Source organism: Erpetoichthys calabaricus, chromosome 4 (assembly GCF_900747795.2).
Source record: "Erpetoichthys calabaricus chromosome 4, fErpCal1.3, whole genome shotgun sequence".
NCBI classification, from domain to species: domain Eukaryota; kingdom Metazoa; phylum Chordata; class Cladistia; order Polypteriformes; family Polypteridae; genus Erpetoichthys; species Erpetoichthys calabaricus.
The window spans coordinates 124342249-124359666 of record NC_041397.2 but is presented as its reverse complement, the minus strand read 5'-3'; the positions used below and the strand labels follow the sequence as shown (position 1 = coordinate 124359666).

General features: G+C 37.7%; 1 protein-coding gene across 4 annotated transcripts in view; it reads left to right on the top strand.

The window, feature by feature from the left end:
• The window catches only part of kdm6a (lysine (K)-specific demethylase 6A), a 573573-nt gene that overhangs the window by 133061 nt on the left and 423094 nt on the right, over positions 1–17418 (top strand). For all 4 annotated transcript variants that reach the window (XM_028799755.2, XM_028799753.2, XM_028799757.2 and 1 more), the window contains exon 4: positions 4931–4980. In XM_028799755.2, the coding sequence (XP_028655588.1) occupies positions 4931–4980 (50 nt within the window). The remainder of the gene's footprint in view (positions 1–4930; positions 4981–17418) is intronic.

The window sequence follows — 17418 nt, the reverse complement described above, 5'->3', positions numbered from 1 at the left end:
CTTTTAAGTATGCGAAGCACAGTGCAGCATGTCCTTCAGGAAGCAGCTGCACACAGCCCCCCTGCTCACACCCCCCTACGTCAGCGCAAGAGAGAGAGAGAGAGAGAGAGAGAAAGTAAGCTGGTTAGCTTCTCAGCCATCTGCTAATAGCGTCCCTTGTATGAAATCAACTGGGCAAACCAACTAAGGAAGCATGTACCAGAAATTAAAAGACCCATTGTCCGCAGAAACCCGCGAAGCAGCGAAAAATCCGCGATATATATTTAAATATGCTTACATATAAAATCCGCGATGGAGTGAAGCCGCGAAAGGCGAAGCGCGATATAGCGAGGGATCACTGTATTTCAGTGTTCCTTCAAAGTTTTGAAGAATCGGCATTCTAAGCTTACAGATGGCTTAACGTCTATTACAGAGCTGATGGTGTGGCGACTGGGTATTTGGAGAAAGAAAAGTAAGGACAGGAATTGGGGGTTAGTACGTTTGAAAGAGACGGTACTGCTACAATAAAGTATTTCATGGAATGTTGCGCATGACGCAGCAAGCATCTTGCATGAGATGTGAACAATCATTGCACCACCGTGTTCCCATGTTTAATAACATGCTTTAACTCCTATCATCATGAAAATGATATCACATATACATCACAGTATTTTAATTATTCAGAGATCTGTAATATTACGAATGTAATGGATTCTGTGCCCTGTCTGAGGAAGAGAATGCCCGGAAGCACGTAGTAATTCACACACATAAAGCCATAGAAGATCAAATACAAAACAAAGCATTTAACGTGCTACTTTAGTTACGAATGGGATTTGAGAAACTAGTATATTGAACAATTTTAAGATGAAGTTTATGATGTTCTACTTTAATGACAAAATAAACTATGTGATTAAAGTGGAAATTTCAAGATTAAAGTTGTGTGACGATGCGGGTTCGACTCCATGCTCCCATCTGCTGTTTGGGAGCCCTTGAACCCGTCACCATAGGTAATGTTACGGATGCGCTAAGCAGTGAGGCAACAACAATGGAGCAAGGGGATGGAGTATAAGTGTCAAGTGCTTTTATTTAAAATCCAAAAACAATGTTCAAATAAGTGCAGTGATTCAAAGTCTTCAAATAAATAAATGATCCATTAAAGCAAGTGAAAAGTGGAGGTTAAAAACAAATAGAAAAATCTTCTAAAAACAACGAGGTTAAAATATCACAGGAAGCAATCCTTTAAGACAGTTACACCAAAAGCCCGGTGTCTTCTTTTACCATGGCGGCTCCTCTGCTACTCCCATCTGGGCTGCTCTACAGGAGAGTCGCCTACCTGCAGGAACAGCTGCCCTTCACTCTGGTCCGGTAGCCCTCCAATTCTTGGCTACATTAGGCTCCAAACTGGACCGAGACTTTGGTTATTTCCCCAGCAGCTAAGGCGCTCATGCTGGGGCTAAACCAGCCCAAAGCCTCCTCGACTCCCGCTACTTTCGACGGTCAAGTCGACGCATCTACTGGTCACTCCAGCTACTTAATCGCTCAGCTGGAGTGACCGCTTCCATCAGCCCCACTGAGTGTTGGCCAAATTTCTCCCCTCATGGGCTGTCCTCCCAGCTGCCTGCTTTCTCCCACTCGAGCCTGCTCTTGCTCACTTGCTCTCCCGCACCGGGGCTCTCTCTCTCTTTTACTTTCTGCTTTCTCCAGCAACCTCTGTCTTTCTTTCTCCCCCCCTTAGCTGACTCGCTCTTCTATATATTGTGAGGGCATAGCAGCTGCGGCAAATTAGCAGTCCCTGGAACAATCACGGATGTGGGCAGTGTCTCACCTGTGCACTTAGGCGAGAAATGCCCACACCACAAATCACCCTGAGAAATGCAGCAGCCACACAACCGCCATGCCCCCTCGCTAAGCCGCGAGCGCGATTATTTATTTAAAAACTGGCCTTTGCTGAGAGCTGTGGACCCGCTATACCACAAGTTGACACTTTGTGCTTTTTCCTACTGTGTGCCTTTTTTTTTTTTTCTCTCTTTGACACACAGACGGTGGGCTACGACTCGCCTTTTCGGGGCAACTTTGATATCTGACAACTTCTTTTTTATTTCGGGCACTGTGCGACTTTGTGAACTTGAGCTTTTGAGTTTCTCTAACACTCTGTGTCACTCGATCAACTTCGTTTTGTTGTTTATACCACTGTTTAAACCAACAAATAGTAAGTTTTTCCTTGCCTCCACTTAGTATTCTCTGAAATTCTTTTATTCCCCCCCCCCTCCCCAACCCGTGCTTTTGCCATTGCCTTTTCACAGAACGCTGAGCTTAAGGGCTATTTATATTGATTTGCATATTCAAAGAGGTGTAATTCTGGGAGGAGTTGGGGGCGGGACAGCAGGCGCGTGCACGTGCGTTACTTTTCACGCTGACTGGGATTTATGTAGCGGAAGGACATGGAAGTTGGCGTTCGCACAAATTTATGCATCTGGATTTTTTTGTGCGTACGAACACTTCCGCTTTTGTGCTTATGCCATGTTATAGTGTGAGTTCTACGCACGTTATACGTGAGGCCCCTGATGTTTCTTGAATGTGAAAATGGCAATATTAATCTCACCACAGTAAACATGAACTGGCAAATGGCATTTCAAAAGGTGCTTTATTATTATTTTGTAAAAAAAAAAAAAAAATGTTGCACAAGAAAGTTTTGTTTTTTGTATTTTCAATGTCCTGTTACACTGATGCAACATTTGGTAATTAATTGGATTATATTAATTTTAATCAGTATTTTTCCATAATAAAATAGAAAATGGCAGTGAATAAATTTATATTTTGTCAAAAGCAAAATTCAGGTCCTAGGTTGTCTTTTCCTCTTATTTCTGATGACTGGTTTGGTTCATTCTGCACCTGATTCTGCAAAGATTATGTAGTGTTTCTCGAACTTTTTAGATGATAATTTCAATATATTTTCTGTTGATCAGTTGTATTTTGTATGCTGCCTTTTCTTGTTATTAAATCTTAAAAAATGGCCATCTGTTGACTCATGTCTTTAATGTGCCTTCTTCAGGGTAAAGATTAAATGTGATAGGTTAATTGGCAATTTAATATTAGCCCAGCCTCCTCCTGCAGCATATTTTAGTAGGAGTATGAGTGAATTTTGGGCTGGTGTTCTAGTATTGGTTCTATCCTTTCTCTCAATGCTGCATGTATAAGATTCCGCTCCCTATATTGTTATAATTGGATTAAGCAGTTTCAGCCACAAAACAATTAATCAAAAATGGATTGTTATTAATAAAGGTATTAATTGTTTAATAATGATGTTGTTCTCATTTTTTGTGCATGGGTAGAACATTTCACAAATCCATGAAGGTTGCATAATTTTTTTGTAAACTGAACTGTTTAAAACTTGCTTATTTCATTTTAATGTCTTTGAATGAACTCCAGTCTTGTGCTTTACAGAAACTTGCACATACCCACACTTGCTTCTATCATGCTAGTTTCACTTAGTCGGTAAACCTATTCTAGTGGTATTTTGGTTGTGGGAGGAAGCCAGACAAACTGAAATTAAGCAGGGGCACAGAGTATCAGCTCCATAACCAGTTAAAGATTCAAACATGGTTCTTGGAGTTGTTAAGCAGCATTTCACCATCAAGACATTCATTAAGGCTAAATAAAACTAAAGGATTATCAAAATTTATCATCTTAAGTAATTAATAGGGGGCTTTGTCCCCTGCTCGCTTTGCTTGCCAACCTTCCCGCAAACAAATTTGCATCTCTGTCGCACGCGAATGTGGATTTCACTTTCACCAAACAACACAACTTTTAATTCTCGTGGATAGGCCTCTTCATTGGGAAGAAACACTATTTTTCCCTGACGGCAGCACAGATGAGATGATCTACAAGTCTCCGACTTAAAGTTTAAAGCCAAACAATATCTATATACTTCTGTCATATCACCTATGTCCATATTTTTGATCTGTTTTCGCTTTTACCTTTTCTTCAATACCGCATTGAATTTTGATTCCGTGTTTGGAATTACATCGTGACAACGCAACGTATCACTGCCCGTGAGTGAATATCGTTTCTATCTCTCTAAAAGAAATGTGTCTGACAATAGCATTCACACAAATGACTGAACCGTGTGTGTGGTTGTGGGCAGGACTTTTCCTAATCTCTGAATAAGCTCTTGTCTTGCGGTGTTTTGGGAAGAAACACTACTTTTTTTTACCTGATGGCACCACGAATTAGATGATCTACAAGTCTTCAACTCAAAGTTTAAATCCGAACAATATATTCGATCTTTTTGCTGTTCTGTTATTTCAAGAAGTAATAATTTTGTTTGTTTGCGCTAATGTGATCTTTACTATCCTTTTTTTGACACTTTCGTATTTTCATACTTCCATTATCTCTAACCTGCTCTGCATGTGTACTGTGCTAATGTTTTAGAATTCTTTACGATGTTCTACTTTGTCTTTTATTTCTGGCCCTGGGCGTGATTAAATCTCTTGGCACAAAGACTTGTCTCGCAGGATGTGTAAGTGTCTCTCTGAGAAAATCACATCTCGTCGTCTTCCAAATGTTTTTTTTTTTTTTTTTAATAATTGTAATTTATAACCCTTAATGATTTACTTTTTGGCAGTCACCAAATTTAGTTTTCTGTCTTTTCTATCTCAGTTGTTAATTTTGTGTAATTGTTTTTAGTAGTCACGTTTATCAATTTGTGGCAGTACTTTTTCAAATTACTTAGTACTAAGATGTTTGTTCAATCATTACATTTCAAGAATGTTTTTAAAAGAAGAATTTCATTTATTTTTTATTAAGTAATGGGTATGGTTCTTGCTCTACACCTTGTACAACAAGAATAGTTTTCAGCTCCTTTTCTGTTCAGTAATTAAATAGTTTATTACTGTAGGTGGAGACTTCTCATTTTTCCTTGACTGACTTTTTCTTTTTTTTTTTTTTGTAGCATTATCTGCATACCAGAGGTACCACAGTTTACAGTCTGACTACTGGAAGGTTAGTATTGTGTTCATTTTATTACTTGTTTATTTTTTTATTGATGTAAACCAGTATGTATCATTGGAAGCGCTTTCCATATTAGGTTATCTGAAGTTTAATTTTTTTTTCTCATGATCTTTATCACAATTCAATTGAAATGGTTCAGTCAACTAATACTTTTTTCAGGTTGTCTGTGGTATGTATACATACAGTTGAATTTTGTCTTTTAGCAGTAATTAAACAATAGGCTTGATGTGTGTAGATACACAAAATATCTTTGTAGGAAAGTTTACGTTGTAGCATTGGTGGGGCAATTAAAAAATCTGAGTAAAATATTGAAATTCTTGAATAAATAGCTTTTTAATGTCATGTATAGCAAACTAGCTTACTTATGAAAGAGGTTTAATTTGGAGAAGGATGTTGGATATTTATGGAAAATATGACAAGTCTTAAATCATTGTTAGTTATAATGCTTACATTTTCAGTGGAGTCAGCCATACTCATACATATTCTTTGAATTAAGAATTTTATTTTCATATTGCATGTTTCATTGAGTGTAGGCTTAAAAGTGTTATAAGAAGTTCATAGGCAAAATGCATTTGTAACTTTACAAACTGCTAATTGCATAATGAATAAACATTCAAACAGTAAAACAACCATTTCAAAGATAATCATTTTGTGCTTGTTTTCATCTTCACAGCAGCTGATTATAACGTTTTTTTATTTTACACAGTTAAATGTCATTTGCAGCATTTTGCCAAAGGGTAACTCCAGAAGCAAACTTGTACAAGTAAATGGAGGTTTTTAAGAAGATAGTTTTCTGCCTTAACTGGGTTTTGCACCTTATTCTAATTTGTGTATGCATGTGAACACATTCATTATCTTGACACATCCTTATCAGTCTCTTTATTAGACAATGGAGTTTTTATTTTAAAGCTTCACCTTCCATTTTTGTTCTACAGACCTGCACATTGACGGTTTAACACTTATCTGTTACTATGTAAAGGATTCATTGAGTATCTGTATAAAACTGAACACATTTGTTAATGTAAATTCCATAAGCAATCACTCTTTTTTTGAATTCTTTCGCTGCTGATTATGTCTGCAAGATTCTTAAAGTGGTATCTTACCTTGAGCATCATTTGAATGAACCTGATATAACCAGCCCTTCAAATTCTGACCTCCGGTATATATCTCGTTGTTTCTTTGGTTATGGCAGACCTATAACTTACCAAAATAATAACGTAATAATGTCTCTTCACCACCTGTGCGTTTTATAGCGCGAGTTTCTGCTGGGTAGACTAACATTACAACAATATCTGTTCATTCCTTCATTCCAAGGCTCTCAGTATCTCGGATGTGTTTTCCATAGATAGGAAAACAGCTTGAAAGTAAAGAATTTGTTCCAGTTCTCACTGCAGAACAACCAGCAGATAAACACTATAGAGAAGGGTTAGTAAAAATTCATAAATACTGTGCTTCTTGTTTTTGTACGACTAATGGAGGTGTAAGGGCATACCTGACTAAAGTAGTGAGTTTTCAACTTAAATTGACGGAATGAGCATCTCTTATATAAGCAGGCAAATTGTTTCACATCTTTAGGGCTCTGTAGTTAAAAACTCAACTCCCACTATAATTTCATTAATTCTTGGAATCCTTAGTAGGCAAACATTTAGAGATCTTAATGCATGCTTTGGTTTCTAAGTAGTGATCAGTTTAGATAGGTAAGTAAGGCCTTTGCACGTATAGCTTTTTTGTAAAACAAGGTGTTTTGAAATAAGTCCTAAGCTTAACTAGAAGCCAGTGTAATAGTTTAAGAGCAGGAGTTGTGTGCTCATGTATTTTTTAGTTCCTGTAGTGACTTTGCTGCAGCATTTTAAATTAACTGAAAGCTGCATATACAATGGTTTGGACAACCAGTGAAGAATAACTAATTTTAATCAGTCCACTAGAAATAAATGCACAGCTTAATTTCTTAGCATTTTTGTATATTTAGTAGCACCCTTAATTTCTCAGTGGTTTAGATACTTTTGTAATGTGTGTTTTAAAACACATACTGGAATCAAAGCGAAGGCCCAAATTCTGTTCTGCTTCAGTAAATCAAATTTTTAGACTAGCTGATTTAAAAAGTGACAAAATTGAGTTGTGGTTTGCATTACTTCCCCAATAAATTATTCTGTTTTTCCTGTACTCTGGGGTGGGGGAGAAAAGTCATCCATGCGCTATTCATTCACCTGGCACAATTAAGAGCAGTATCAGAGAAGTATCATTTGGTGCCAAAGAAAAGTATTAACCTTACATTTTTTAATGAATGATTCCAGTGGAAGCATTTAAATTGAAAACAGTAAGGTCCTGAGCAATGAGTCTTGTGGGACACTGTATTTACCTTCTGAATATGATGACAAAGTGTAGTGTCTGCACATTTATTTGCAGTATTGTTTTGTCATTTAAGAAATGGGCTATTGCTTCTGTACTGTGACTGGTGTGAAAGCCACATGGAATTTCTCAGATAAATTGTCATGTGTAAAGAGAGACTAGCTGAATGGCTGCTGCTTGTTTTTCCAGGTATTTTAGTAATAAAACTCAAGTTTGAAATAGATCTGTAGTGTTCAAGGATATGCGAATTTAATTTTTTCGCTTTTTAAAGCAGTCTAATAACTGACTACTTTAGTATATTAAATTAAATATTAAATTATATTTAAGTCTTATGTCTTTAATAAAGATCTACTATTTGCCACCTCCTGAAAAAGCTAAGATAGTGCCCAATAAAAACAATGCATTAATTTTGCTATTTGTGCAACTGCAGCAAATTAGTTTTTTCAGTAAGCAAATTAGAGTTAGGTTTGAGGAACAGAGTTTCCTTTTAGAAAGCAGTAGAAATTTTTTTTTGTTTTACAAATCAAATGCTACCTGCTCTCCAGGTGCTGCGCTATTTAGCAGGCTTTTCAGAGGCTCATCTTTTTTTGTTTCCTTTTTTAGTTATTTTCTTTTAAAATTGTTAATGGTATTAATTATTGTAAATTGAAGATATGGTGCTGTCATTGCAGATTGGATGGTTTGCACATCTGCTTTTGTGATAAGCTTTGATAAGGGTGAAGGATCGGATTGCTACCTTACGTATACAACATTTGAGAATGTATGAGATATAAAGTGGGATATAATAAATATTCCTGTACTTACCTAGAAACACTCCATTAACTGCTACCTAAGGAGCTCTGTTCCTGCCTTATTGGAGGAGCAGCAGGCCCAAGATTGTAATGGATGAAGATCCGGAGTCAGTATATATGTAAGGTGGAAAGGCTTCAGAACTTTCCTGCCTTTGTATAATGAAGAATGTTCAATGGCTTTTATATAAGTTGGAAGAACTGACACATCTGCTAATGTACTGTGGAGAATTTGCTAAAACAGCTAATTATTTAGGATTCTCTTTCGGCGCTGGGTGGTTTCCATCTAATATGATCAGATGTAGCTGAAAAGGCAGAGAAGGGATTAGAAATTTACGTGATTAAGGAATGTTAATAAAAAACTTGTACAGTGCATTATAATTAAAAGTAAAATATGTAATCCAGACATCAGGATAGTAATTCGTCCATGTTACTGCCTAGGGATCTACAGCAGATTACATCATCCTGATTTGATGTGTATTAATTAAGCAATAGAAGTGATAAAGAGTGTACTTACACTAGCAATGTTTTCCGTGCCTGAGCATATTTGTCCGCATGTAACCTCTCAGTCTAGTTCATTTGACCAGTGTAATTGATCTGTGCTGGGCCAACCATACCGTGCCCTGGCCCGCTTGGAAGAAGTGTGCCCGAGCATGGTTCAATAGGATTCAGGAACAGTGTGATTGGTAAACATTCCCGAGCATGGAAAACAGACATGACGTCAGTGATTTGACAAGTCAGATAATGCAATTCTCATTTAATTCAATACCATTTGAGTTAAAGAGAGATTGAGTTTTTATTCTCACATTACAAATAAACGTGCCTTGTAGTTGGCAACAAAAGTTGCAAATTCCTCCCTTGAAGTCATCTGTCTCCTTAAAAATACACTACACACACAATCAGCAAGAGTGTGGCACATACTATGACTGAACTAATTTTACTCGCCACTCAGCCTAACCTGCACATATCTGGGATATGAGTAGCTCTGCCACCTCAGTTCTCCTGATCCATGGGTTGATGATGTGCACACGCGCACTCTATGCCAATTATATTTTCTCTGGTTTCTCCTCCCAGTCAAAGGGCCTTCAAGTTAGTGATGCGCTGGTTAACTGATACTTGTGGCTCAAGCACGGTCAATAATAAAATGTTCTGGTAAGGCAGGTGCAAATTATTATGACTAACATTAATATGATAAAAAATGTATTTTTAACAGTGAGCAAATGAATAGCTGTGCAGTCTTTTGCTCTGAAGCATTTTCCTCTTGGATCATGTCAAGGACAGTCTTCTTGCTTTTTGTGAACAGCAGCAAACAGTTTTTCCCTCACCAGTACAAATCTGCAAAGGTAATTCTTAAATTCTCACAGCAAGTACTAGTAGTGAATCTGTTTCAGCACAGCATGTCATACTATGGAATCAACACACAACAGACTAAATTCTAGTACAGTGGACTCAATTTTACTTTTTCACAATGTTGCCAAAATTCAAAACATGTGCGAGATCAATGTTAAAATGAAGATGAATGCGTTATAGCCTTTTTTCTCCTTCTTTTCTGTTTTACTAACTGCGTTGTAAAGAGAAGCTCTTTACAGCAGGAATTTTAGGCTAAATAAGTGTCATTCGGATTGTATCTAGTATTTTAGTAAACATGAATTGAATTCACTTTCAAAGGATGTTTTGTTTCATTATTAATATAGTAGGTATGATTCCGAAGTTTTATCGTTTTCTTTGTGGTTGGACAGGTATGCGTTTATTTTTTTCATTACTACAGACAGGTGTAGGTATTTATTAAAAAAAATAAATAAAAAAAAAAATTTCTTGTACATTAGTGCCTGTTTATCTGCCTTACAACGTTAAACTGGCCTCTTGAGAATAAATGCGTTTGTCCATCGATTAGGGATGGGAATTGATAAGATTTTCACGATTCCGATTCCATTTTCGATTCTGTTTAACAATTCGATTCTTTATCGATTCTCCTATCGATTCTTATTTTTAAAAAAGGAGAACACACAGGTCGATTAGCTTAGAACTTTGTTTTATATCTTATCTTTGAACAAGACAGAAATTTAGGAGTAGCATGACCTTACAAACCCAACAGTGAGATCTTAAGAAATTCACAGCCTACGGCTCCTCGATGGGGTGCCACGGGGTCCCCAGAAAAAAATTTGTAAATGTAAAATAATAATAAAATAAATATTCTTCTGTAGCAACAACAAAGTATAACATAAATAATTCTGTGGCAATTACACAAGAATGTCCAGTAACATTTACACTCTCCTTTTTAAAAGTATATATGAGCTGAGCACTCAAAAATAAAACTACATCAGCCAGCAACAAATACAATCAACTCAAGTCCAATGGAACTGTGCACTGTGTAATTCTGTAACCATCAACTATGGAGAATTAACAATTCTTTTGCAGAAATATAAGCATATCTGCTTTTTCAGGAAGGAATTTTTACTTTTCCCTGCCTCTGTGAAAGAAAGGAGAAGCTACCGGTAGACTGCAGCGAGAACTGCCAGCTTCTAAGCCAGCCAGACTCTGTCTGTCTCTCTCGTCATGGTCATCTAAATGCAATGCACAGTAATAGCAGGTTTTGCAATAAGGCAAATCGCGCTAACATAATATGCAATGTTAGTTGATTAGTTACCTGCCGTATTAACGGGAGAGGACGTGTAAACGTTACCGCTGCTGCTGGGTTGAGATTCACTAGTCCGGAGCGGATCAAAAACACGACATTCATTTAAGGTTATCGCGTAAGCAAATGCTTTTGCATATTCGTAGTGTTTCCTCCCTTTGATGAAATATCTACTTTGCAAGTATTGCAAGTTGCCCTGTTGTCATCCTTTCTCGTAAAGTATAACCAAACTTTTGAGTGTTTGTGCCGCTTAGGCTCCATGTTTCCTGCTGGGTAAATGACGCTACGCAACGTGGTGACGTCATTCGAGGCGACTGGAATCGATAGGGGAATCGTTTGCAAAAATGGCAAACAATTCCATGGAATTGAAACAGTGGGAACCGGTTTTCGATTCCCATCCCTACCAGTGATGGGCCAGATTTTTGGCTACTGCTCACCAAAATTTTTCTGCATGTTACTATGTGCTTCTTCCCAGCAAACTGCTACAGTAAAACAGAAGGTGTCTTAGAGAATGTGCAGTTGCTGTGCATGTCGTATATTTGCCTGCATTCCTCCATAATGGACTGATGTGGTGTATTGTCTTGAGAGGATTTAATGCAATGTGGAGTGGAAGGTGTCATTTCTCACTGTTAATCAGTATTCTAACCTTCCCAGAGTCCTTTCCCAGTCCTACGCTGCGGTTGTAACCTTACATCTGATTAAAGACTCATAACAAATTAAGATCATATGATATCCCTTCTTTCTACTAAAAAGTCTCATTTACCAATTTTATACATGTATGATTGAGTGATATTCCCTTTTTTTTTTTTCTTTCAAAATTGCCATAGATTGTCTTTTGCTGAATAAATAATAATCTCTTATATATATTTCTCTTCTGGTTCATCCTGCTTCCACTTCAAAACTGGTCCCGCCCACACGCAGCCGACACGGCATTTCTCGATTCCTATTCGTCCTCTTCCATGTCATGCACTATACTGGCCTGCTGAGCGTAATACATCCAACAAGTACTCGAGGTGCTGCCACAACGGTAAAGTAGCTTTACCAACTTTGCGGGAGCCACCTGTGTCTTTACAACAGCTTCTTACACAGCAAACATCAGAAGCTAAAAATTATCGTGAACACGTTCGAGAATACAACTCTTCTCTACCGTTTGCTTCCATGGGTGCACAGATAACTCAGCCTCCTGGCCACGGACCATACTATTTTAAAATACATGGGCAAATTTATCACCAAATCTCTCCACTATATGCTAACACTTCTACCTCTCCAGGATATGGACAGTTGTATGATTTTGACACAGCGCCATCTACTGAAGTACGCTTGCAAAATAAAGCAAACTCTGCATGCAGCGAAAATTTACTTCTCCAGCTAGATTCCATGCTCAGAATCATCAACCCCTTCGCTAAGTCATACAAACACATGCATGAAATCGCCCAGTCCAATCCAAGAGCATCTGTACGAATGGTACAAGGAAAACCCTAGGCAGGATTTACAATACAATGCCCCGACATGTCACACTGATGTTGCAGCAATTTTCGCCGGAGAAAATGGCGAAATGCTTGCCGAAAGGGACATTTGCATCTATCCCATAGGTAACTCCTGTAAACAGATTTCCACGCTCAATATGAATTGCGATCCTATGGTTTACCCACTTTTATTCCCTTATGTAGACATTGGCTGGCACAAAGATTTACAACATGTTCCCGATTAAAGAACCGCCAAGCGAATAAGGCTTACTCAATGCCAATTTTTTATGCGTACAGATTAGCAATGAGGAATACATTTAGTATTTTGCACTCCAGTGGCAAACTATTCCAACAGTACGTCGTAGATGCGTATGTTAAAGCAAAGGGCGCGCGTCTCAACTATCTCAGATTACATCAACAAGATCTGGAACAATACAAACGACTATCACACACACTGCAAGCAAACGCTGAAAATAACGTATGTGTAGGCAAAATGATCATATTACGGTCCACATTTCCAGGAAGTCCAAGATACATGTAACAAAACTATCAGGATGCCATGGCCATAGTACATAAATTCAAAGCCTGATTTATTTATCACTTTCACATGAAATCCTGCTTGGCCAGAAATTCTACATGCACACTGCGTCTTTCAAGAAGTATTTATTTCTTCTTGATTTCTGAATTCCTTTCTTATTGTTCTCCATTCCTATTCTTACACCACCTTATGCTACGGTGGGCATTGGCTAGTAATAGTAATAAACAGAGTGAAGCTGATAGAATGGCTCCTCATGGATTTAAACTACTAGGAATGATGTATGTGCTCAGGCATCTGTTTGGAGTTTGCACATTTTCCTTGAGTGAGTGGGGGTTTCCTAATTTCCTTACATTTTCATTGAAGAATAGGTTATTTGATAAATCCAAATTGTCTCTGTGGGTATTTTCATGAATGCAGGGCCGGAGGGCTGGTGCCCTGTCCAGGCCAGTTTCCTGCCTTGCATTCAGTTGTTCTGAGTCCTTCTGGACAATGTTTTGGTCCTCCCATGAGTCTAAGTAAGATTAAACTGGTTTGAGCAAGTATGTGAATATGATAACATCAGCGGATAATATTTTTATTGACAAGATAATGATAACCAGCAGTGAAGTGTGACAGAAATCTATTAGGAAACGATATAGAACTATGTTTAACACAAAGTGTTTGTGATGAAATTGGATGTAAAAGCCCTAATATATAAGAAATGTTTTAACATCGGACCAGAGCAGGACACTGACAGGTATTTGAATACGAGATACTTAGACCATTGGGTGGTGGTATTAAACTAACAGCTAAACTGTCCCAAAATCTCATCCAGATTCTTCTTAAAGGTTGTCAAAGTGTATGCTTCAACTACATATATTGGTAGTTTGTTCGAGACTCCCACAACTCTTCATGAAAAGAAATGTATTCTGGGTTCAGTTATAAATGCAGTTTCCCTTATTTTCATCTTTTAATAAAATCACTTGTACTTTTCACCACCCCCTTGTTTGGTGTGTTTTCTCCTCATCTGCTTTTAATAAAAGCACTTGTACTTTTCACCATCCCCTTGTTTGGTGTGTTTTCTCCTCATCTGCCATGTTCTTAAGTCCTGGGATGCACTTAGTTGCTGTCTTCTGCACAGTGCTGCTATATCTTTCTTGTAGCACTGTGGCCAGAACTGCTCATAGTACTTAGGATGCAGTCTCTCTAATGCATTATATAATCTGTGTGTAATTTCTCTTGATTTATATTCAGGAATTTTAATGATTTAACTAACATTTTATTTGTGGTTTGTTTTCATGAAGCTTTAATGTAACAGTCTTCCTTAGAAAGTGTCAGTTCATTTTTGAGCCTCCATCCACCAGAAGATCCCTAGGTGAACTGGTATATTAAAACAGTTCTTATAGAATGTGAAATTGCAGTGGATGTTAACCTTAATCCATTTGTTTCAAACTTGTAGAGGTTTTGTTTAAATGCATTCATTTAACTTGAGTTTCTAGATGCCATCTGTTTGTTGAAAGTGGTGCAAGTACATTTAAACAATAATGGCATGCCAGTCCATGCTTGCAGTAAACTGGTATTGTATGAATGTAATATGACAATGGACCTGTCTAACTACAGGAAATACTGTGCATTATGGGTAAAATGTGAGCATGCAATGGTAATCCGGCTATGTGATTACAGCTTGAAATTAGGCATCGGCATAATGAGTCAAACAAGTACCAGTCAGTCACTGCAAACTTAGCACCTTCTTCAGCCTCAGAATCTTTGCAATCAAATAACAGCAGACCAAATTTAAAAAAGAAAACATGTAAAATTATGATAGCACAATACATTTTCCTTTCTTTTCTCTCCTATTAAAGCAGTGACAAGGTTGTGGCTCCCTATAAAATTGTGATAGATAAAATTTCTGAAGGGAACACTTTTTTTTTTTGGTCATCTTATTCAGAACATTCATGTTAAAAAAATCAGTTCAACATTTTTCAAGTCAGTTATTTCCTCGCAATCATTGTATATATTTGCCACATGAGAAATTTTCTAAATTGAAGCATATTTTATAAATTGTAAAAAAATGACTAGCCTGCTCTTATGCTATGTAATGGAGGTTTTGGATACTGGGTGCCATTATAAAGAAAAGCCTTAAAACTTACTTGCAAATACATATACACTGTATATATATATATATATATATATATATATATATATATATATAGTAACTGGAGATCCACAAAGGGAGAAGATGAATCACTTATCATAAAGTAGTTTTTATTCCCGAACATTCAGCCCCCGCCGGGAGCCGTCATCAGAGGGTAATGCTTAGACATACAAGAATCAAAGGCAGTATATAGCAAAATTAAGTGGTGGGGGTGGTGGTCTTAGGTCAGTGTGTGAGTGGGGTGGGGGTTAAGCCTTGAACTTCATAGACAGGTGTGTCCAATCATGAGAAAAGGTATTTAAGGTGGTCATTTGCAAGTTGTGCTTCTCCTTAACTCTCCTCTGAAGAGTGAAAGCATGGGATCCTCAAAGCAACTCTCAAAAGATCTGATGATAAAGATTGTTCAGTATCATAGTTTAGGGGAAGGCTACAAAAAGCTATCTCAGAGGTTTAAACTGTCAGTTTCAACTGTAAGGAATGTAATCAGGAAATGAAAGGCCACAGGCACAGTTGCTGTTAAATCCCGGTCTGGCTGGCCAAGAAATATACAGGAGCGGCATATGCGCAGGATTGTGAGGGTGGTTACAGACAACCCACAGATCACCTCCACAGACCTGCAAGAACATCTTGCTGCAGATGGTGTATCTGTACATCGTTCTACAATTTAGTACAATTTGCACAAAGAACATCTGTATGGCAGGGTGATGAGAAAGAAGCCCTTTCTGCACTCACGCCACAGAGTCGCTTGTTGTATGCAAATGCTCATTTAGACAAGCCAGATTCATTTTGGAACAAAGTGCTTTGGACTGATGAGACAAAAATTGAGTTACTTGGTCATAACTAAAAGCACTTTGCATGGTGGAAGAACAACACCACATTCCAAGAAAAACACCTGCTACCTACTGTCAAATTTGGTGGAGGTTCCATCATGCTGTGGGACTGTGTGGCTAGTTCAGGGACTGGGGCCCTTGTTAAAGTCGAGGGTCGGATGAATTCAACCCAATATCAACAAATTCTTCAGGATAATGTTCAAGCATCAGTCACAAATTTGAAGTTAAGCAGGGGTTGGATATTCCAACAAGACAATGACCCAAAACACAGTTATGAAATCTACAAAGGCCTTCATGCAGAGGGAGAAGTACAATGTTCTGGAATGGCCGTCACATTCCCCTGACTTGAATATCATCGAAAATCTATGGGATGATTTGAAGCAGGCTGTCCATGCTCGACATCCATCAAATTTAACTGAACTGGAGAGATTTTGTATGGAGGAATGGTCAAAAATACCTCCATCCAGAATCCAGACACTCGTCAAAGGCTATAGGAGGCATCTAGAGGCTGTTATATTTGCAAAAGGAGGCTCAACTAAGTATTGATGTAATATCTCTGTTGGGGTGACCAAATTTATGCACCTGTCTAATTTTGTTGTGATGCATATTACATATTTTCTGTTAATCCAATAAACTTAATGTCACTGCTAGTGCTGGGCGGTATACTGGTTCATACCGAAAACCGTTTTTTATTTTTTTTATGATAATGGATTTTTCTTATACCGCAACACCGATTTAAATTGCCTAAACGACGTTCAGAACGTGGCGCAGCGGGAAACTGTTTAAGTGGGGACCTTTTTCACTGCTACACCGCTAAACACAGATTTGTTGCACTAGGGCTCTTTTTCACTGCTACACCACCAAATAGTGGGCGGTAGCATAGGTATTCTGCACCGTGAAAATGGACAGAGAGCATTCTGAAAGTGAACTAAAAGTAAAGTTGAACATGTGATGAACAGAAGAACTTTTGCCAAAAAAAAGGAGTCACATCCGTCGCCTGGAGATACTTTAGTTTTAAAAGGTCAGATGTGTAAATACTGTTTCTGTACTACTGGATAATACTGCAAGCCAAGTTGTACTTGTTTTTGTACTTGCTAGTGTATGTTTTGCTTGTATTCATTCTGCGATGTGCTATCGACTCGTTCAGAGATGGGCGCAACTCTAAATGGATGGCATAATTAAACATGTATAACGAGGATATTTTTAAAGTTCTGAACACTCCGTCAGCTAAGTTAATAACTAGTTTTAATTTCACAAAGATGTTTATCGTGTGGTGATTAACACAAAGTATTTGATGTGCTACATTAACTTGTGACGGGGTTTGAGAAAATCTAGTAAATTAAACATTGATTTTAGGATGAAGTTTAGTTTACCACATTCTACTTTAATTATAAAATAAACTGAGAATAAAATGGAAATGTCGACTTTAATCTTGACATAGTCAACATGTTGAATTTATTCTCGACATATAGTTTGTTTTTTTCTTCCGTGTCCATATTTTTTTTTCTTCACAGTGGCCCTAATGCGCTTCCATAGGGCTATACCACAAACAGAATTATAAATGCAAGTTGCAGTTTTTATTATTTATGTATATAGCTTAGCTTGAAGCAAGGTCCATATTAATGCAGTTTGCCTAAATGATGGTACAGTTGGTAAGATGTCATGACATTGTCATCACCAAGATTGCAC